At 36.9% G+C, this 23,229-nt stretch overlaps 1 protein-coding gene and 1 long non-coding RNA gene across 8 annotated transcripts in view; one reads left to right on the forward strand and one right to left on the reverse strand.

Moving 5' to 3' along the window:
- The first annotated feature begins 1,292 nt into the window (after nucleotides 1-1,292).
- Nucleotides 1,293-23,229, forward strand: part of LOC310906828 — a 62,048-nt gene continuing 40,111 nt past the window's right edge. For both annotated transcript variants that reach the window (XR_014589487.1, XR_014589488.1), the window contains exon 1: nucleotides 1,293-1,831. This is a non-coding gene — a long non-coding RNA (uncharacterized lncRNA). The remainder of the gene's footprint in view (nucleotides 1,832-23,229) is intronic.
- The window catches only part of PLEKHH2 (pleckstrin homology, MyTH4 and FERM domain containing H2), a 52,194-nt gene continuing 33,480 nt past the window's right edge, over nucleotides 4,516-23,229 (reverse strand). For 4 of the 6 annotated variants that reach the window (XM_083856382.1, XM_083856380.1, XM_083856384.1 and 1 more), the window contains 14 exons: nucleotides 21,528-21,707; nucleotides 20,650-20,758; nucleotides 20,434-20,546; nucleotides 18,094-18,273; nucleotides 16,006-16,103; nucleotides 15,359-15,536; nucleotides 13,566-13,721; nucleotides 12,123-12,220; nucleotides 11,607-11,748; nucleotides 10,719-10,864; nucleotides 9,060-9,189; nucleotides 8,118-8,204; nucleotides 6,316-6,453; nucleotides 4,516-5,035 (listed from right to left, as the gene is read on the reverse strand). In XM_083856382.1, coding sequence (XP_083712508.1) covers nucleotides 4,853-5,035; nucleotides 6,316-6,453; nucleotides 8,118-8,204; nucleotides 9,060-9,189; nucleotides 10,719-10,864; nucleotides 11,607-11,748; nucleotides 12,123-12,220; nucleotides 13,566-13,721; nucleotides 15,359-15,536; nucleotides 16,006-16,103; nucleotides 18,094-18,273; nucleotides 20,434-20,546; nucleotides 20,650-20,758; nucleotides 21,528-21,707 — 1,938 coding nt within the window. In that variant the 3' untranslated portion in view covers nucleotides 4,516-4,852. Of the gene's footprint in view, nucleotides 5,036-6,315; nucleotides 6,454-7,458; nucleotides 7,641-8,117; nucleotides 8,205-9,059; nucleotides 9,190-10,718; nucleotides 10,865-11,606; nucleotides 11,749-12,122; nucleotides 12,221-13,565; nucleotides 13,722-15,358; nucleotides 15,537-16,005; nucleotides 16,104-18,093; nucleotides 18,274-20,433; nucleotides 20,547-20,649; nucleotides 20,759-21,527; nucleotides 21,708-23,229 lie in introns of those variants that run through there. The other 2 variants (XM_083856383.1, XR_014589486.1) reach the window with 2 other exon arrangements.

Raw genomic sequence — 23,229 nt, forward strand, 5'->3', positions numbered from 1 at the left:
TTTCAAATAAGATTATCAAAAATCAAGTCCAAAATGCTGGGATTAGAAAGTAGGATTTAAAGGGTGCAGTAAAACAGGAGGATGACTCTGGGTATGAAAGGGGCATAGGATTGAGGTGAACCCAGCAAGTCAAAGTGTCCTACATTAGAGAAGTGACCCAAAATCCAGGACAGCAATTACAGTTCTCTTCTGTAGCTGAGGAGCTGCTTTTTATCTTGAGAGAGTGGAGACAGAAAAACCTGACTAAAATAATTCAGTTACCTGTTTGAGCAAAGCCAGGAAAGTGGCCTCATTCGTAAGGATTAAGTCAGATTTCATTTTAACTGTTCCTTCTTCCTTACCCAAAGAAGGCTGATGTATCCTTCCACTGACCCTAAGTAATGTTCATTCTTTAAATGAGAATGTTTTTCTAAATTTAGCTTGCATAATCACTGAGTTTCAGTTCCAGAAGCCTTTATATGCCTATTTTTGTCTGTTTTTAATTACTTCCAGGTTTCTACATGCATATTATCAGGAATTTGCTAACCTCCTATGGAAGCCATGGTCTTGATAATTAAAATCCAGAAAGAAAATTATTATGTAGTGTTGTACAATGCAGATCATGCGGATGTCTAAGTGCATTTCTTTCATCAATTTCAGTTCAACAGAATGCTTCTGATATCTTGGTATATCTATGAAGCCAGTGCTGATCTGTAATCAGAGTAGTAAAATCCCTGGACAAACCTGCTTTTGCTCTGCCAAAGAGAGCAGAACTATTGTAGGAATTGCTCCTAGCACTGTGACCTATGCAGGTCACTGCAACAACAAGAGTATAAAAAGCGAAGTATTTTTACAGCGATTTACTCACTGTCAGAAGTGGCAAATCTGGAAGATGCTGCACTGCAGATCTGAGCACAGTTAAAGGGTGTACAGTTAGTAAATGTACTGAAACCCAATCTGGACTTTAAAGTGGAGTTTTCAGTATTTTATGTTTCTCTGTTTCTTTTGCCCTAATAAACTGTAAAAAAAAAACCAAAAAAAACCAAAACAACAACCTCCCCCCTTCCCCCCCCCCCCCCCCCCCTCCAATTCATTATTACTGAGTTACTTATCATCTTAGTTAAAATTTACTCAAACTAATGAATTGCACTAAGCTGTATGGACTATTAAAGGTCTAGCCAAAGCTTTAAGTGGTGCATTCCTTTATGCAAGGATGATTTTCTTCCTTCAGAAAGCATTAAAACCTAGGAAAACTGATAGTCTGACAAGGAACTCCAACACCAAATACCTACCAGCCTTCTTTCATAGGGAAATACATGCTTTTATTTCAAATTTAAACAAAATTTAAATAGAAAATAACAAACCCCATTAATTTTATGGATTGCATTAAAACCTTAAGGCTTTATCCTTCGCCTGGTTTGCTACAGGAGTAAATGGGTCTTGTTTGTTCTAGAAATCAGCTGTTCTCTTGCTAATACTGCTGCTCAAAAATTGACAAGGCAAAGTGAAATTCAAGTAATATATTAATTTACATTGCATTCCAAATAGTCTTTTCAAAACAATGTGATTGTTTATACAGACATTTCCCAGTAATTTTTCAGTCATTGTCAAGCTCAGATTCATTGATCATTTACGTGGATTGTTGATTCTGACCACTAACTCCAAGCACAAAAGGTATTCTAAAGTTCATGGCAGAAGGTGAAGTCTCCTTGTCTGTGCTAACATATTAATCCCATCCTGCCAATATTTTTACAGCCTAGGTTCTTCAAGCTTTGAGCGTGGGAAGTTTTCCAGCAACAGTCCCAGCAGCTGCTGCTCATTTGACAGCTCCCACAGTGTCACCACTGCTGAGGTGAGAAGGCCAGGTTCCTGCCTGGGCTCCAGTCATGGATTAGGTAGCTCAGTATGAATTTCTTTGCTGGATGATGTTAAGACTGAGATGTGGATCACTCATGAGGCTTGGGTGGTGGGGAAGGCAGAGCAAATTATCCGCTTGGAGTGTGGAATTTTCAGCCTTGCTTGTCTTGCGTTGTGTGGAATTCTTTAAGTAGCTCTGGAGCTTGATTACTGTGGAGTGAGGCCCTGAGATGTGCAGAGCTGTGCTTGGAATGTGCTTGCATGTGAGAGAGACTCCACTTGCTGACCCTGATACCTTGAAGGGAAGTGTCTGCTGAGGTCACTGTCACTACAGAAACCTCACTCTGGCTAATCAAACTGGAAGCAGCTCCACTGTTTAACACAGTGTTGTCACGGTAACTGTGAGTGCATTTATTTCATAAAATAACACAGCATTTCTGGTCATGTGGCTGTGTGGGATTAATGGTGACCTGTAATGAGCACTTAGTAAGTCTGGAAAGTCGTGCCAAAAAAAGGGAACTAATGCATGAATTGCTTCTCATAATGATGACGTAGGAACATACTGCAGCAGCAAGGGCTCAACAAAAAAAAACAAAGCAGCGTTTGGAGTTTCCTACCCAGAGGCAGGCAGGAAGGTCATACTCTGCTTCACAGGCTGTACAGGACTCTGCTTCATAGACTGTACAGATGCTAAAACTATTTGTAATGTTGTTCATGAAATCTCCAAATGTGCACATCAGCTGTTTGTACTGTTTATCTTCTTGTCTCAAAATTCAACCACGATTTTTTAAACTACATGAACAAGCTCACTAACAAAATGCTCCACTTTTTTGCCTTCTAATAACAGAAGTTGATCTGCCATATTCATTTGAAACTGGAAAATTAGGAAAGACTACTAATTTGATTATTCCAGGTTATCATAATTTCACAATTACATGAACACTTTTGTGTTTGTAAATTGAAGTTTTTAATCATATTTGAGAAACTTTATACTGTGACCTAACTGAAGCAGTAACAGGTTTGCATTTGTAAATACCCTTCCCCCATCAAACCTGAAAGTTAATTATTCTGCTGATTGCAAAAGGGTGTTAATTCCTAAATTAATTTCCCCATGGGATCTATATCACTTCCCATGGGGTGCAACACAAGAAGTAATGCCACTGGTCTCTTGTAGATCCCAAGATTCTTCCCTAGATGATGGCAGGGGACTGGCTGCCTAGGAGGAGGGAAAACCTCCTGTTGCTGGCCCTGCCTCAAGGAAAGAGAAAGGTCTAGTGCCCCAACCACCACCAAAGAGTGGAAGTTACCAGAAAGCTCTTTTCACCTTGCAAAAGTGAAAGCATCTGGATATAGCACGTGTGTAGTTTGGTTGTAATTTTCAAGAGGAAGCACCAGCCCATGGTACCATTCATCAAGAGGTGCTTGAGTCCTGTGGACTTCAGTAGCCATGGCAGGATTTTGAGAGCTTTGTAAAGCAAGCCAGCTTGTCTGTCTGCCTTGCCCCTTTCTCACCCCATGTTCTCTTCATGGCCTGTATCTCCCTTCCCATCTATTTTAATTCTTTAGGAGGATACTCCCTACTTTTAATAGACGGCAAAAAGATGAAAATACCTTTTCTCTCACTAGGAGCATTTGAAATGCTTAAAGAACATAAACCAGACATTTTTCATTGTGAAATTACTTCAGTTTTAAGTAATAATCAAACAAAAACAGTAAGGGCTGGCTGTAAGGCATCAGTGATCCACGATCATTAACATGAGCCAAACTGTAAAATGTCCTTGAATCAGTGATTTATGTTTGAGTACCTTCTTCATGGTTGTACCTAAATTATCTCTTAGAGTATGGTGCTGATCCATTTCAGAGCCTGCAGAAGTGGTTTATTTGCATTGGAACAAAAAAGAGAGGACGGGAAGGAAAACAATGAATTTAATTTCTATGCATTTGACCTATGTAGCACTGAGGCTTGCACCTGAAAAAGGCTACTAGAAAGTGCTCCTAGGTCCAATAGTGCAGATGCAGCATCATTCTTCAGTGTGGAAGAATATTATATTAGTATTACAATATGAAATGTGTAGATACAAATTAAAAACAAGAAGTAAATATTATTCTGACTCAATGTATATACATTATACATACTGTACACGGATTTTAGGTCTCCAAGTTTACTCACAACATTTCAATCACTGCTTTTCTGTGTTGTCCTTGTGTTTTGAATTGTGAGTCATTCTTGCCATCTGTATTATATTATTATTATGGATTAAAGGAGAAATTAGGTACAGGGTCTTGTTTAATGAAACCGCACTAAATGCAGTGCCTGTCCAATTCAGATTTTTGTTCAAAAGGCTGGAGCAGAGAAGATTTATTTAGAAATATACCAGACCAAGGCTGAAGATTTGCCAAGTAAAACAGCTGTATAACAAAGGCTAGAGTGTATCATGAGAATACTCTTGAAATTTGTAATAGTTACATGATGTGCTTATGTATTTGTTTTTTTTTCAAAGGAGAAACAATTATATACAGTTTGTTCCTTTTACTCCCATGATACTTGTATCACAAATAAGGATGGTGCTGGAAGTGGAAAGTATTTTGTATTTGACTGCTTCTCTAAACAAAAATTCCTTTTCAAAATGAAAGTTATACAGCTGGTCTAATTTTGAAAAATAGAGATAAAGAGTTGAAGACAGTTTGGTCCCTGAGTATATATTTCTGTAAAACTATACAATTGTTTCCAATGGCACCTTTCTCCATCGTTTTTAACAGATGTATTTTTTCTGAGCTGTAGGTAAAAGCAACCCCCAGTAAATCATAACCCTTCAACTGAGTCATCAACTTTCCAGTTCAGGCCAGACCTTTAATTAAAGGGCTACTCCTGTTAAATGCAACTGAATGAATGGAAACCTGTCCACCTTCCTTTTGTTGATGGAGCTGCTTATGCTCTACATCTTGTGCATGAGAAGGTTTTCAGTCCATTTAGAAACCCTCTAACAAGGATGCATTACCATGATACATAATCCTTTCATAACAAAGTGGGACATTTAGTAGGTCTGTTGATTGCAAGAAGTGGCTGACTCCCCATTTCCTTTAGTTTCTGTCCACTTTGAGGTGCCAGTAATGCTGGAGCAGAGAGGTGATGAGCAGCTCCTTTCAGCTGATGAAAGTTGTTAATGTAGCTGGCAATCAGTAGAGTGATCTCAAGAATCTATAACAGGAACATACAAAACTCTTTGAGAAATACAGTGATGTGTTTTGACTGCTGAAAAAATAGCTAACTTTTTAGCAAGTGACAATCACCATCAACTGGATAAGTACTTGTACTTTAACAAATTAATGATGGGGGGAGAGGAGATAACTAATAAAGCTTTTTTTATTGCTCTTTGCAAATAATGTAATGTTATTCCCATCAGGATATATCAAAGATACTTTGTCTTTCACAGTCTTAAATGATTCAGAGATGACTTCTTTAATTTTGAGAGAGATGTTGAAGTCCAAAAGATGACGCTCTGAGAGGTTTTGCTAGAAAGCATCTAGAGCTCAGAGAACTCAAGATGTGGGGTAGATGAAGGGAATAAAGACTTAAGGGAGGTTTTTATCTTATTTTCTCTTTGTGACCCATATGAACCTTGCTGAGACACTGAACAGCTTCCCCAGAGAAGCTGTGGATGCCCCATGCCTGAAGTGTTCCAGGCCAGGCTGGATGGGGCTCTGAGGAACCTGGTCTAGTGGAAGGTGTCCCTGCCCAGGGCAGGGGGTCACAGCTAGGTGATTTTAAGGTCCTTTCCAACCCAAACCATTCTGTGATTCTGTAAGGGCCCAATCTGAGGGAACCTTAAACATGTATATTTTACTATACTTATTTGTATGAAGAATCATGTTTTGAACAAAATTTATGTGTAGAATTTTGTATTATTTCATAAATTTGTTCAAACTAACAGCAAAAACTTTGGTTGGTTTTTTGGGACTTTCTTTTAGTTTGTTTGTTGTGGTTTTTTTTTAAATATAGTCATTCTTACCAGTGAAGGAGAGAATCTAGATTTAAAAAGCATGATTTTTTTTTTCTTTTCCAAAAAGAAAAACACCCTAGGATTTTAAGAAGTGAGTGATCTTTTAGACGTTGTGTTCTACAATTTCACTGTAGAGATCCCAAATGTACTTTTTGAAAAATTATCTCTGGTGCTGATTAGGCAAACAGACTAGGTTTTAGGTACTGCATGTAATTTCTGTCCTTATCAGCCTTCTTTGTCCCTTCTATGAAAAATCTGGAATGTTACAGACAGGGACATAAACAGGAACACATCAGTACTGTCACAATTTGCCCTAACATTACTAATTATTTCCTCTCTAAAATCATCTAGCAAAAGTCAGCAATCTGAGCAGGCTGGGATTAAAAAAGGTGTTTCATCTTTCACATCTGTTAGGGATTACCCACTAGAGAGAGCACAAAAGCAGGTGGTGGGAAACTGTTTCAGGTAGTATACCAACCTTTGGCTTTGTCATGGCAAAAAGGTGTTTTTCAGTTGATTTGTCCTTTGTCTGAGCATTATTAACAACCAGCATAAAATCATCCTGGTAGCCTCCGAAAGTCATCAGGCTCTTGTATGTGTATGTAACTGTCAGTCGCTGGAAAAAGGAAACCCCCAGAACAAAACACAAAGCTATTAATGCAGGAAAAACAGATTATGATGAATTCTTCTTTTAAAAGTATAATTACACATATATTTTTCAATTGAGGTAGCCTCATACAAATCTTGAAATTAACTGAATTTTGGGATAGCTTCATTTAGACCTTCATGATGAGGAATTTTCATTGTAGATTATAACTCTTCTAAGTTTGGCCTCTGTTTCTATTCCAAATTAATGTGATAAAAGATTTAAGAAGATTTCAACTCAAGTGAGTAATTCCATTTACCCAAATCTTGACTGACTTTAAGAGAAGTTAATCTTACTAATTCCATTTGAAATTGAAGCAGTGTCTAAAAAATTAAATGGCAGAGTACGAGACATCTGAAGGAATTTAACTCCAGGTATTCTTTTTGTGTAGTGATGTGTTTTGCAAACACACTAATTAAATTCTGTTCTGTTTTTTTCACATCTCTGATGAAACATAAATGCTCTTCAAGGTTTCTCAGCTTTTCATCCCGTAATTCTTACTGTTCAGTGTTTAACACCACAATAGTGGCCTTTGAGTTAAGATCAGCATTTAATTTATTGTTCCACCTCATGTTAATTTGCTGCAGATGTTTGCATTTGAAATTCATTGTCAGATAACTTTTGTACAATAACTGACTTAGTTATCCTTCTTTAGTAAACCTCTTTTTGTCCCAGGTTTGAAATAGTATTATCTCTACCCCTTGGAACATAATTTCTGATACCCCTGATTCTTCCCCACAGAAAATCCCAATGTTCCCTGGAAGCTGAGCATTCATTGAATGTCATGTAAGGCCAGCCAGTGCTTAACCTAGAAATGCCATAGCTCCAGAAGCAGTGTTTGTGGAGCTCTCTGCAGTCTGATGCAAGCACATTTTGCTTGTTCCCTGAGAGCTGCTGTTTGTTCTCCTCATGCTCTTTGTTTTATTATTTCTTTAACTGCAAAGAAATGTAATGAAAAGGCCCATATCAGTACAATTATAAAGCCGAGATTTTAATTTTCTGATATTCAATATTAGCACTTGCTAATAGCAGCATGCCATTCTTTTTCTTTGCAGGATATAAATGAAAGCAGGGATCTTCTCAGGCATTGCTTTTTACACTGATTACAAGTCGTCTTCTGTGAAAACTTGTATTGCAAATAAAAGAAAAATGTGAGCCTAAAATGACATAATTAAATAACACTAGGTTATATTACCTACTATTAAACAAAAATAATACAATGAAAATAACAATCTTTTTAAGTAACTGCTCTTTGCAGAGTGTATGTATTATGAATAATACTGGAAAATTAAGTCTCCAGGCAAAGGAAATTAATGTTATTGTAACAACATTACAATAACTATGGATTTCCTGACATCTGAATGATTAAAACATTAACATTTCATTAAATTATATAAAAACTGTATCTGATAAACAAAAATAAATCCTGTGCAAAGAATTCATTAGTTACTTCTATTATTAGTGCTACTGTAATGATGATAACATTAAAGCATTTTAAAAGAAACGAATTTTTGCTTTAAGAGAAGGACTAGATAACTTAGCATGGAAAGCTAATCTTTTAGATAGTATGGTGGTGAATCTCTCCATATAATTAGTACTATCTTGACCAAATTTAAAATGGCAATTTCCCTTACCATGGAGCTGTAATCCAGGATGCTTATGCCATCTTCATGGACAGCAAACCATATGAAGGACTTCTCAACTGAGGCTGTTGCTAAAGGCTGCAAAGAGAGTTACTACTTCAAAATGAGGCAGTATGTGAATAATTATTAATTCTCAGCTATTACAGACCTCTCTTCATCCACAGTTCTCACTTCAGTTCCCTCTCAGTAAATGTTAGTAAAGAAATTGAAATACCTGCCCAAAGCCATGTAGGTGGCCAGTGACACAACGATGAACTCAAACTAATACACTTGAAACCTACCCTGGTGCATAGTCCAATAAAATATATAGTCTCATTAATTAAATAGTCAGGTGTCTTACAGTCTGTCCACTAGTTCATATATCTAAATACAAGAATAGAGTGCTGACAAGAAATTTTATATATATATATATACATTTACACACACACTGGATTTATCTATTAAAACTGAAGGCATGAGGTGACAGTTCTGTTTAACAGAGCTGTTATTTTAATCAGGTGAATTAAGATACCAGTAAGAGAAATTGAGAGAGGCCAGCATAGAAGGCAGTGCTCTAAATACCCTTAACCACATTTTGTGCTTCTGCAAGGTTCAACTTCCAGAGCCAGTTAATGATGCCTTTTCGATGTTCTATTAATTATCAGGTAAAAAGAGTCTAAACCTAAAAGGCTGTCTCAAACTAAGATATAAGGAAATGGAAATACAGATTAATAATGTCAGACAAGCAGTAACTGTATTGGAAAGTTACTATTATGATACACTTAGTACTATGCCTATTATATTTCACCAGTGTATGCCTTAAAAAGTAATTCGACAGGAGATTCAATTGGCTCATGTATCCACAGTTATTTTCAACAAAAATATACTAATATTTGCAAATTATATTTAAGCCCCTCCTCCCCTTTCCAAGCCAAACTGATCAAAAGGTCTCACTTTTGCTGCAAACAGTTTAGCCCCAAAGAAGGGCCATTTCCTGGCCACGGTGAGGTAAATGCGCACGCAGTCTGCGGCGCTGTGCCCACGGAGAGCCATCCATCTTGTCGACAGGCGCTGGCAAAGCTGTCTGTGGAAATGAAGGCTGGAATTTACTTACTGAAGGGCATTCCAGTGCTTGCCCACAGCAAGTTTAATGAGCAACAAAAGAATCAATTTCTTAACACGATAATTTCAGTTAATACAAGGACTATCACTGATACAGTATTAAATAAATCCAAAATGTCATTTAATAATTTAATGCACGCAAAAATTATGAAGTATCTTCTAATTTCTGAAACGTGATTAAATATTGATGTAGCAGTTGCAGCATAAAGGCAGAAAGTCTGGGACAGCTTTTAACGTGTCTCTACAGAGAATCAATGTACCTTTATCAGCACTCAACAGCTATGTCAGTTGTCATTCCACAAATCCATCCAGCTTAGCACATATCTTTACTTGTGGCTGGTAGGAGGCATGAAAGATGTGGCTTAGCACTACTCCCTTTTAGGGTGTCTGGGCACTGCTACCCAAAATGCTGCTCCTGATGCACAGTATGTTCACACTGGGGCTTTTTTCCTGGCTTCTTTTGTGAATTTGTGGCTCTTTGGGCAAATTGGTTCAATACTTTGGAAAAAATAATTCTCAAAAAAACCCCAGCCCAGAATATCTTTCTAGGACACTGACCAGCAGCCATAAGGTTATTAGATGTAGCCCAAGAAAAGGCAGGGCTAATGTGTAGTAAAGGGAGATCCATCACTTGCAGCTTTGGTCTTACTGTTTATCAAACAAAAAAATACACAGGCAATAGGGCAGGCACAGAGTGATTCTTCCCATGTCACAGATCTCCAGCTCTGCCAACCGGTAGTGAAGGACTACTTAAACAGTTCAACAGGTGTTTCACTTTTGCTCCATGAGTTCATCAAATCTGAGATAATTTGTTCTTTGAAGTTAATTGTGTAAGTTTGAATGCCTTATTGTCTTCAGAGTCTGTAATAATGTTACTGTGTGCATATAATAATAGCTTTACATTTTCTCAACCTGAAATTTTTCTGTACTGAAGAACATTTGTATGATGTTTAGCGGACTTCAAAACCACAGTATCACTGACTTTGGATAATTTATTACACTGTTGTTTCATGTCAGTAGGTGTTGATTTAAATGCCTCGCAGGTTCTTAATTTTAAATAAGGTGATACCTTACTAGTAAGTCCACTAAGTTATACATTGCCAATTTGACTGGCTGCCAGAGACTGCACACTAGAATAACAAACAGATCATGTCCACATGTCCTTTACTTCAGTAACTCTTTAGTCTGTGCACAGACAGACCTAGTTTAGATTTGCTGAATAAGAAAAATAAGAATTTCAAAATTGCTGGGTTTTGTAACACTATGTAGTAACTGCTGCAGCTTTTTCTGGAACGTGTTATTAATGATGGTCTTTTGTTTAGATTAGAAACAGGCAGAGGAAATGGGTTCTTTAGATCAGTGAGAAAATGAGTTTCAAACACAAGTTTACACAAATAGAGCCCAGCAGTACATTATTCCCAATGACAATTTAAAACTTCCTTGTTTCACTTCTAGATCTTCAGAGGATATGAATCAAAAAACCCATCTCACCTTAACTGTTCCTCTGAACAACCCTGCTTGTATCTCTTAGGGTAGAATCTCTCCAAAACTTGCTTTAGTGTTTGGTTGGACTTGGACTGGGAAGTGCCTTGCCCTGCTGGAGTTGAGAAAGGCCGCTCAAAATCTCCAATCTCGACCTAAGGGGAAGTCCATGGAGAAAGTTTCTTGTTAGTCCAGAGTAATTTTCTAGCTGGATATTATGAACTATCTTTTGATTTGTTTTACCAAGTATATAAAGAAAACAAATTTGTCAAATAATGTATACTTTTCAGTGATAAAAAAGTCACACCAGTGATTTTCTCTTTCTTATTTTCTGCCTACCATGGAGAAAAGTTAAATACTGAACACAAATTGTACAGACATAATATTCCTTCTGCTCTTAGATTGTGAAATCTCCAGCTGACACAAAGCAGTTTACATCTATTGAATAACAACGTCAAATAGCTTTCTCAAAACCCTTCATTTGAGCTTTTAGTTTTTAAAAAATAAAACATCTTATCAAGACCATGTCTAGTAAAGGAGTTTTAGACTTTCATTGAAGAGCTGTTAATTTAGAGAATTAACTAGCAGAAATCATGGAAGGAATAGTGAATGAAGAAATGGTACATGATTACATGATATTTAATACCAGAGAGCCTTGCTGTGTAAGAGGGAAAGCACATTTTAGCCATACTAAATGCTCCCAGCAGCAGCAAATGCAGTAAAGCATTTCCACTCCAGTCCAGAACTGTCTTACACAAAGATTCCAGCCCAGTCTGTTTCCTGCACACTCATATGTAAAAGGTGGAGGTCAATTGAGTGTCAAGCAATCCTGGATCAGTTTGTTTAAGATTTTCTCCTGAAAAACTGCTGTGTGAGTTATTCATGCATAATGATTACCTGAGCTAAAAGGGCTGTCAATTCCATTGCTAATTCTTTGTTTACAGGGAAAAGTCCATTGACTATTTGATCATTTGTCTGATACACTAGCAGCAGCTTCTCTCTGTCTGTCTCCCCATGAACTTGAACTGAAAAATAAAGCCTACAGAAAAGACAGAAAGTTATTAAATAAAGAAGATATGGGAATGCATTAGCCCCGAGGATTAGCAGTATCTGCTCTGAAGGTGACAAGTTTATTTCAGCGTCAAAACACGTTAGCAGAGCAACACTTGTACTTGAACCAGTGGGTAAATATTTAATGTCAGTCTTCTGACTTCAGTCGGGTTTTTTTGCAGCCCTGCTCACCTCTTAAGATCTAAGAAAAGGTAACTATATTAAAAAAAATTCTTCGGTTACACCCATTTACTATTTTTGCTGCAAGCTTCAAGTCAGCCAGTGTTTCTCAGATGAAGAAACTGCAGAAACTGGAAAACAAATCTTGGGACAAGGCAGAGATATTATACTTGCTAAACAAACCTGTTTTTATAAGTAAGGCGGACAGTCCTTGTGCCTTCACATTTCCCAGGGTGTTGTTCTTTGGAGGCTTGCTCCCATTTTGAAATAATGTCACAGATCTGGAAGGAAAGCAATACAAAACTGATTTGGCATGTTTTCCTATTTGAAAATACGTCTGAATGGAAACTGTCAACTTATTTTAATGTCCTCTACCTATCACCTATTAGAAACATACACAGCTTGAATTTTTAAACTCACTGAAGTATAACTTTACTTGCATTTCTTAGTCAAAGTGTTTAATAATTAACATTTTTGGGTTTTGTTTATCCTGCAACACATGCACTACCTTCAAAACAAGCCATAACATGGAAAGGCCAGGTACTTGATTTAGCAGCTGCCAATGAGTGTGTAATAATTCAGAGTGAGTTGTAATATAATTAATCAAATGCCTTTGATCTCTGCCTTCTCCTTCTGCTGCATGCCCAAGTTTTTCAGGTCCTTTCTAGTAACTGCTATAAAGTTGGCATGAAGTTTGTTATAAAATGCACCAGCAGTGGTTCACAACAAGCTGTGTAGGTGGGTAGGTGGGCAGATGAGGAGGAGGTGGAACAGAGATCCTAGGAGCCCAGCTGGGCTTCATTCATAAAAGAGCCTTCTTGGAAGCAGTAATATGAGTAGTTTCTTAATTTACAGCTACCCAGAAAATAAGTACATCTTTTACAAATTTAGGTAATTTTTTTGATCATGGTGACACCGCTTGTTTATCACTAAGGCCAGGTTGTACCCCACCTTGTTACTCAGAAGTGCAGCGGTGAACATTGGCCAAAGGGTTCAAAAAGCTACTAGGTAGCTTGCTAAAAGACTTGGAAAGTATCTAATATTTTACAAAAGCACAAATTATTTTGTGTTTTGTCACTCTTTACTGCTAAGAATTTAATTCCAGCAATAGAGGGAGCTAAAATTTAGGATTCAGGACAATGGCAAGCCAAAAATTGGAAATTTCTTAAACTGAGCCCTAAAACTATTCTGCATTAGAGAAGGAACCATTTCTTTCTTTAATTTCCCAGGATCTCCACCCAAGTATGACTTCTGAATGACTTCTTGGACCTCACATGGTCATCTTCTGAAGCTGTATCAGAAATCTTGACTGAAATCTCTAAATCCCCATTTGACTGTAATTGCTCTGTAGTTTTAAAGAACTGTAACAGCTTACTTTTTTTTTTTTTAACACAGCTGTTACTTCTCTGAATAATATGTCTCTTGGAGACGGTTTTTTCACTATAGTTCACTGAATGAGTTTCAGCAACTGAAAAAGTGATCTTTAATAAAAAATCTTTCACATTAAGAAAAAAGACAGTTTTCAGCCTGAAAAAGTGTTTTCCTTTACATTGTCTGAAGAGAGTTCTGTCAAATGAAGATACTTTGGTTTTTTATATGCACAGCTCATTAAAGGCTTTTGTTTACCTTGATGTTTCCTTGAAGACAGTGCTCTATATCCTTGCCAGAGGGATCATCAGAAAACAGTGCAAATCCTGACTGTGCTGGTTTCCTCATCCCTGTATCTTGGTTCAGAGTGTTCAGAAATTCCTCTACTGTGGTAGAGGCATCAAACCCAACAACCTAAAAAAGCAGCCAAAATGCATTTTGCTATCAAACACATAGCTGTTCCCCCCTTAAATGTAAGATTTTGTAAGATAATACCTCTAGAATAACAGTGGGACTATAAGACCCATTCCATTCATTACTCTCATTGGAAATTAAAAATTGCCATAAAGGTCCTGGAAAAGTTTTCCACATGGGAGATCAATTTAGTGGAATTGGTTTTCTTGCACTTGCTATACTTGGTATTCTGTTACAGAATTTTTATGATGGCAGTCTAGTATCTGAGCTTTTTGTGACAAATGAAGATGAAAAATGAAGATTATAATTTCCTGCACCTTCCAATATAGTGGAAAAGCAAATGAGATCAATTAATAATTTTTCATCATGTGCAACTTTAGAGGGATATCAGGTGGCAGATCTACACTGACAGATCCAAAGTATTTTATGACTGTTGCTTTGTCACTATTACACAGGTCAGTAATATACAGAACCTTATAAATTTTATTTGCCCAAATACAAACTTCTGTCTGCTGTGAACAGTATTGAAGCATTTTAGCAGGAGATGGCAGATAGCTTCTTTACAGATACCAGTGGCTGATGTTCACTTAAATCTGTATTGAGGGTGTTTTCCTGTATTTGACATGTTGAAAATGTTTTGGTAAAAAAAAGGTCTCAAAAATGGATCATGAACTTTTGTTTGAACTTCTAAGTGGCTGGCATTAAAATAAAAATCTGATGAATATTCGAAGATTAATACAAGAGTTTTAAAAATCACTATAATTGTTATTTGCTGATCCCACTGCAGTAATTTATGTATTTATTTACAATTTTCTTAGCCCTTGGAACTATACAATTTTGGGCAGTAAATAACTAATGAGAAGTTACTCATCTTCTCCAGACTTCAATTTTGAAACCCTTTAAAATGATTTAAAAGATGTTGGTTTCTTCCTGTTTTACTGGGCAAGCAATTAAGAAACTTAGAGGTGAAAAAATGCAGAGTTCTTCTGTGACCTGAAATGAAACATTTATTTGATATAGCTTTGATTTCATATAAAAAGTTGCTTTCTATCTAGGATTACTATGAATTGTTAAAAGTCTTCTCAGCCATCTCTCACAGCTGGAAATACAAACCAGGATGTGAAGCAGCATGGTTGGAAGCCCATGGAATGTTTCCTACAGGCTTTGACTAATGACGTCCCCAAAGAGTTAAGAACGGAGCCATGTTTGTTCTGTAACAAATATGGTTATCCTTCAGGACTGATAATGGGAGTTACAGCTGTGCTTCCAGGCCTTCACTGAGATATTGAACTTCCAAGATGTCTGATGAAAGGAAGTGGAATTTAATGCCTTTCCTTTTTCCTTTGAGTCTAATTCATTCATCTGGTGGTCAGGTTAAATAAGAAACAGAATTTTGGCAGTTCTCACTCTTACAAGGTTTTACTTTTTTCTTTCTCTTCAAGACTTTCCCCCAAACCTTTACTCCTACTTGATCAAATCAGATCACAAGTACTTTGTGCCTGCCATTGCTAGCACTGGCACAGGATGAAACCTGAGCCATGTTTACCTTACAATTCTCTTTCTGATGTACTGCTTCATGTATATGCTGACAGCAGGGGGTTGGGAGAGCTCAGATTTCGTGGCCTGCATGACATTACCTGATATATCCCGTTCATGAAATGAACTGGAATACTGAAGGGCAGGGAATGGTGGTAGGGATTTCTCAGGAGAGTGGAAAGGATTTCCATTCTGGAAGGTCTGGCTTCTCGGTCTCCATTCTGCTGGGTACGTTCTACACAGCGCTGGCAATATATAGCGTATTTCCCAAATTCAGTCCTGTGGCAAAAAGAGAAAATAAGGCAATTCCTGGGGACTGATTGAAAGGATAGTAAACTGTGAGGGAATATTTTGGAGATGCCAGATGAGAGAAGCACTCAGATTTCACTCTCTGAGATTTCCAACACATTTTTTTGCATGTGGAATTAGAAAGAGAATTAGTCTACTGAGACCAGCAGAATTGTGCCAAAGATGAACATGGCTCAGGGTGTGTTGTGCAACCGCCATATTTTGGTTTTCACGGTTTTGCAACATACAGTCAGAGCATGCACTACAAAATACTTTTTTTAAAAACTTGTGACTTTCCCAAGTGATGCACAGAAGTAACATATACTATATTTTAGTAGCAATTCTACTCAAATTTATTTTAAAATATATGTCAAAAGATCTGATATATTACAGGAAAGACTGAAAACGAGATACTTTAGAAAGAGCAGTTGACTGGCTGGGTAATAATATTCAGGCACACCTGGAGTCTGCATTCTTCTTTAAGTGAAGTTTTAGAAGCCAAAGGAATGGGTGCTGTGGCAGAAAGAGTCCAACGCAGAGGGCCAAGAGCTGCAAGCCCTGAACAAAAGGAATACATTCACTGTTTTAAACATCCTACAACATAAAACTTCCTGCTGTGGCTGCTGGCCAGCAGTGCAGCTTACTGTGCCAAGCTGAGACTGCTGAAATAGGAATTAAAAATACAGAACACAGAGAAAAAGCTGAGTAAATAAGCATATCACCTCGTTGAAGGCCCAGTACTCTCTATTTACATGTGTTCACCAAGTTTCTTTTAAGTCTGGAAATGGAAAAGCAGCTGAGTTTGTATAAAAAGCAGTTAATTCAAAGGAAAAGAAACATAAAGCTGCAAGGCCAAGCACTGTGAAATTAGGTGAAGCCTGTGCAATTTTAATTCAGCTCTCCTCTTAAACATATTATGAAGCAACACATAAGACATTTTTTCTCCTACCAAATTGACAGTAACTATTGAAAAAAACAATTATTCAGTATTTTTGGTATATTGTTGTTGCTCAGTATGTATTCATTGGTTCCACTTAATACAGAGTACTCTCATGTACCCTGATGTACACTTACTAATGTTGTAACTACTTTTCTCACAATCAATATATCAATGCTTCACACTGAGATTTAAAAAACAGTGTTTCTCTGTCTTGATTTATATGACTTGCCTGTTATTAAATAGAAATTTGACAGCACTGGCACAGATATTCCCTTTCATCAAATAGCTATACTTTGATGGAAGATAGCATTGGCTCTGTTGAAGGTATACACTGCAGTAGAAGCAAGGGTAGGAGACTACAGCAGGAATTCAGGACTTAAAAAACTTAGTGTAAGGCTGAAAACATGTATTAACTCTTAAAAATCATTCCAGGGGGATAGGATAACAACAATTTATTTATCTGAATCAGAGGAAGGCCCTGCCAGTGGTAAGAATGCCAGTGGTAAGAAGAGTACCAAAGGATTATTGTAAGTTTAAATTCCATTGGCCATACGTGGCTTCAGTGTGTGCTAACTGACGTGAATGTACCATGTCTGTTACAGAAGTTTCGTGAATGTTTTAGCAATCACACATTGAATCATAGAATGGAAGAAACCTTAAATTTCATCTAGTTCCAACCCCCTGCATGAGCAGAGACACCTTCCACTAGACCAGGTTGCTCCAAGCTCAATTCAGCCTGGCCTTGAACACTTCTAGGGATGGGGCATCCATGGCTTCTCTGGGCAACCTGTTCCAGTGCCTCTCCACACATCACCCATCTCCCAGATACAGGCTGTTTCTAGGTAATAGGTATGGCTGTTGATCATGTTCTACTTTCTGTGGCAAGAGAAAAACACGTCTGTTACAGAAGCCTTGATAGGGTAACTTCCTTTCTCATTTTCTGATCCATCTCCTAGTTCAGTAGGCATTGCTCCACCATAAGCATGTTCCAGTTCTGTTAATAGCTCTGTTAATTCTATGCAAGCTCCATATACTGGCTTTCCTTTCAATTCCAGTTTGTTTCATATCTGGATAGCAGTGAATAGCTAACAGTGGACAAAGGGAAGAATTTGAAGTATGTATTACTAATGTAGCGTGCAGGGTGAATGCAGAGCAGCATGGCACACAAGAGGGGACATCCATCAGAAGCCCTGAGCCTTATCTGCAATTCCACGACATGGCACCACAGCTTTACTTTACACTCATGCAATTGAGTCTTTTGCCATGTGCTTTAGCCCACCCAGCTGCCTGAGGCAGCACCTCTCTTAGGAAAGAAGCAGTAAAAAAGAATTAGGTTTCATACATTCTTACTTAACGCTTGACTTGAAGACAGCCCATTTTATGTCCACCCTTTACAAGCAGCATGAGCAGAGATATATTCTTCACCAGATACACATACTTTGTTAGAGGATAGCATCAGCTTTGTTTCAGGAAAACACAGCAGCAGTGAACTGGATCTTAACTCAGCAGATGCTGCAGAAGACCAGACCCTCTTTACAATCCTAAACAATCTCTGGAGTTCCTTCATTGCTGCCAAAATCAATACCATTAAAATAAATACTGGGTTACCTGTATTGGTCCTGCCTGGTTTTGTGGATGTCGACGTCTGGTCTGTTTAATAAGTTGGCAGCAGATCTCATTTTGAAGTTCAGGATGTGTGAGGCAGATCTGCAAAGCACTTTGGGCCAAAGATACATGGTAATCAATGGCAGGAGAGTCAACTGCAGCATTTATAAACAACTGGCAGGTCTAGATATAAAATAATAAGCAAGTGAGTTTACATACAAGGGAGCTTCAACAAATCTTTAAGATGTTCTGCATATCAAAAGTGTACTTTAATTGAGATCACAATTAGTAAGTTTACCAGTAGATTTAGAAAACTCTGATGGTTCTGCAAAATGGGGTGCAAAGGGGCCAGAATGGACAAAAATCTTTACAGAGATATTTGAGCTAAAACACCTCCTACAACCCATGCTTTTCAATCTGTATCTGATGGAGTGAACTCTAACAGGAGTTGGAACAACTAGGGTGGTAGGCAAGTTTAAGGACATGCTGAACACAGCTCACTCCTGTACAGGACTTGGGAATTCAATGTCTACAGCTCTCAGTGCCAGACAATGTAAAATGCTTCTGTAAGTAGTGAGCAAAACATGGCAGCATATACACAGATAAAAACCCCATAACTCTGAGCCACTGATTTACATCTTGGCTTTCCATGGTATTTTTACTGTAGGTTAAGTATGACCTTTCCTACACACATTACTGTCTCAGGAAAGCCAGATGTTAAGCATTTGTTGTGCTGTGTTAGAAGAAAGCTCGTTGCATTTACTGCATACAATAGTTGAAGTTTTTAAGAGATGGAAGCAAAAAATACAAGAACTGGATGGAAGCCAAATCTATTTCTAGTCTATTTTTATAAATGGGATAACTGAAACATAACTTGATCTGTTTCTAAATAAATTTCCTACCTGACTTCTAAGCTGATTTATACAAGCTTTCAATAAAGGTCATACAAGCAATGTCTTACTTATTTACTTTAGGCAAGTGTCTGTGATTTGAGTTAAGTCTGAAAAGTGATTTCCAAGTAGATGTAAATTTGCTTTTATCAAAGAAGTACATTTCCTTGTAAATTTTCATGCTGCAGGATTGCAGAAAATAAGATGGATGTACTTCTTTGAAGTGCTTCAAACATTCCGGAGAAACAAGCTGGAAAGTTTGCCTGAAAGTGGCCATGACTGAACACACAGTGCTTGTCTTGAATTCCTCTCTAGTTCTGAACCACAACATCAGAATTCTCCAGATAGCTGATGCTTCATGGAATTAATTCTTTAGACTTGTGTAAGTTTTGTCGAGAAAGTTCATTTATCCAAACCTCCATGCCTTCCAACTTGTAATTTAGTTCACAATGTATAGACAAAGGAACAGCAAAATTTTTTGTCTTTGAAATAGACTTTATACCCTGGAAGCAGGTTAATGGCATTGCAGCATACTCCCTCTCAGAGGCATCAACTACCTACCTGGCCTTCAACTGGGAAAGCTGTAAAGCAGACAAAATTTCTCAAGAACCTAGCTGTGGCTCAGTGGTTATGAACCAGTATGTGTCTCCTAATCATAAAGTGTTTTTGCTACACTAGGACATATATATATATGTGTGTGTGTGTGTGTATTTTTAAAGATCTATGAGAATCTTTAAAAGTGAACTCAAAGATTCTTGTGAAATACTTCTAATAATTTTGCTCTGGAATATTTTCTCTATTTATATTACTGAATAATTGGTCTTTTAAGAATAGCTACTTCATATGAAAATATTTTCTTTTTATTAAAAAGAGCAGTACAATCCCTGCTTTCTATCTCAGTTTTAAATAATCCATGACTTGCCTAAACTTAAATTTTACTTTCTTTTTCTTCTGATTTTTAAAATACCTCCCAGATGATTTAAACATATCTACAACAAAACTTTTGCCTATGATTTTTTTCCTGAATCTAATTGCAAAAATAGTACTTTGGATACAGTTTTCTGAATGCAGAGATGTGTCCATGCTGTTAGATTCTTTGGAGCTATGAACTTCAAGGTAAGATTATTATCACTCATTATGGCTATGGATTTTTCTACTAACTTGCACTTTATCAATAACTTATCAAATAAGTTGGAACACCAAAAGCTGAAGCCTAAACTGCTCCCCCACAACAAAAGGTCATCTTTACATTGGAAGTAAGTAAGAGTCTTTGGTGGGGTAATATGGGCACATTTAGCTGCTGTCCATTAGTTACCTCCACTAAAGACAAAAATAAATTTCTCTTTTCTTTTTTCTTATCTGTTGAATATCTCTAGTAAGCCAACTAACAGCCATTCTTTAGCTAAGAGGTAAAATAGTCAGTTAATAAAAAAGGCATCTGCTATGGTTTTACCTTAAATAATTTAATCGCTTCAGTTTGCAAGGCTTCCGATGGCAATGTTGTAAGAGGGGAACTAATTCCTTCTTTGCTATGGCAAAGGGTAGGATGTCTCCAAATCTGAGAAGCTGAATAGATAAAATATATACATTTTGCAATTAATTCAGTTCATAAGTACATTTACTAAATAAGCATTGGAAGATCAGTATGTTGAAATGAAAATAAACTTACTGGCATCACCTTCCACATTTAATAACTTGCAAAGAAGTTGTTCAAACTCAGATCCAACATTTACACTGGTACTTCCAGCTGCAACTGTCAGATGATAAAGCCACGTGTCCTAAAGCAGAAAAACATAGCAGCTTACTTTTCTGTGCTGGAAGGAGCTGCTTCATCAGGATTTTGCTGTCAACTTGAAACCCTATCATGCAGTCCTTTTGAAGCCCAAAGGAGTTTGCCTTTGGTTGAATAAACACATATTCATGGTCTCTATGTTACAAGTATTAAGCAAGGAAGATTGGACAGGGCTCTCTTCGAAAGTTTTTACCCTCAGAAATCATGTCTAATTATCAGGGCATTCTTCCTTTTCTCTTCCAAAAGCTTACATAAGTCATTTTTTATCACTGCCAGATCCTGCTAACCTGGGGATAAGGCCAGACAGCAAAATGAGGTCTACAAGATTACTTGAGAACAATGAAGCAATAATAATAAAAATGGTTTTAACCCTGCCTCTCATTGCTCCTTTAGTACAGTAGGGCAAGTCTGTGCTATGTTAGTCTTGTCAGTGAAAATGGATACCAGTACCCTGTAACCTCTCAGCTACAGCTCTGTCTACAAGTTACTGTATGTGAGCAAAATTCTCATTACAGCATATAAGATATTCTGCACCATCTACTTATGTAGGCAAGCCTGCATATTTTTATCTGTTTTAACAAGGATTACTACACTAGCATTGATTTGCAGACAAACTTTGATCAATGTTAATTCTCCTTATTATATCAGAATACAAGCCAGGTGACTTGTAGTCCTTGTCCTCGAAAAATATTTGTATCACAGGACCATACTCATAGACGTGCTACTGAATCTCAATAAAAATATCCATTTCTTACCTTCTCATGTTTGGATCCTATAAGAAGATAAGTGGGTCCTTGGTCTTTGGGGTGGATAACAACAGTGTAATGGGTTGATAATAAACTACGACCACTGGCTTCATAATCTTCATCAGAATCACAGGATCTATCAACTTCTTCAACCTTTGCCTCAAAAAGCTTGATTTGACCAAGAGGAAACTAAAAGTAAATATCAAAATTGGTGAGAGGGGTAATGTTTGTTTCAGTGCACACTGATTTTGTATTATATATATTTATTATTATACACAATTTTTTCTTATTCTGCAAAAAGAACTTAAAACATGAACTACCATCCACAGCTATTTGTATTTACTCATTTTCAGTCCTACCAAGGAATGTGAGGTAACCCACATGTTGCAGAGAGCAAAATGAGAATGATATGTGCCAAAGTCTGAAAATGAGATTTCCAAAAATTCTTTTCCAGGTCTATCTCTATATATAGCTAATGCAATAAATATATGTTAGTGTGAGAGAAGTCATTCTTCAGAATTCCCAAACCAGGCTCCAAGAAAAAACTCCCTGTATCAAGCCTAGAACTTTAATTATGATCTTGTTATTTTAGAAGACTGATTGGTTCATACTCTAAATTCAAAAGGTAAATTTTTTGTGTGATAGTTGGTTTCTTTCTCCAGTCTTAGAGTTCACAGAAATTCAGTGTTGAGATGTTTATGTAGTTAGCATCATTTATCAGGAAATATTTTATCTAAAAAAAACATTCAAGAAGAAATTTTCACCAAAGTAATTATTTCATAACCCTTATCAACAAGAAGCCTCAACAAACATAAATGCAGCATGAAATATCTTCACAACTGGGTGACAGGACTGAGAGAGACTGTCTACTCTACACAAAACTCCCTTCTTTCCCACAGTGCCACTGGTAAGGATTAAAAAATAATGTGACGGTTTGTATTTTCTCTAGTGCTTCTGAAGCATTCAACTTTTTGAATAAGATTCTGAGAATCAAAAGATGTCATTTCACATGTAAGTAGTCAAGATTGATTTATTCACCAAGTTTAACTAAAACACAATTGGCTGACTTTTTAGTTTGAATTCCATTTTGAATGAAGGTCAATTAAATGGACTCCATTATTGCATTAACCACTGCAGATTGTGTAATTTATTTCTGCACAGACACAGTCAACTACAGAAAACATGATTTTAATTAGCATATTGTTGAACATTAGAAATAAAGTAGCTTTGGAAAACTTTTCATACATATTCTGCTTACAAAAGCTGAATTCTCATTCTGTTCCAAGTCAGCAAATTAGTTTCAATTTTACTTTAAAAGGGCAGCTAAACTTCTTCCAGATGTGAGGGAAATATTCACAAGAATCCAGCAAAATTCTTAAGTAAAGAGCATGCTAAAATGCCAAAATCTTCAGTGGTAAAAATGTATAAATTCAGATATGTTAAACATAGAGATTTTTCCTTAGGAGAAATTGTAAGTTAAATTTTAATGTCTCTGTAGCATGAGCTTGAGATTAATACTCTAGCCAGTTGATTCCCAAACCCTGTTTTACATTGTTTTAAAGAGCAATTAAAGTAAAATGTTTTGATGCATGGTTACTGCTACTATGCTGCTACTATATGAATAAATATATGAATATATCTTATTCATATAGTTCTAGAAATGGGGTTTCGTTGAGGTTTAAAATGGCTATAAAATGAAAGGATGACAAAA

This window comes from Zosterops lateralis (genome assembly GCF_965231275.1).
Source record: "Zosterops lateralis genome assembly, chromosome: 3".
NCBI classification, from domain to species: domain Eukaryota; kingdom Metazoa; phylum Chordata; class Aves; order Passeriformes; family Zosteropidae; genus Zosterops; species Zosterops lateralis.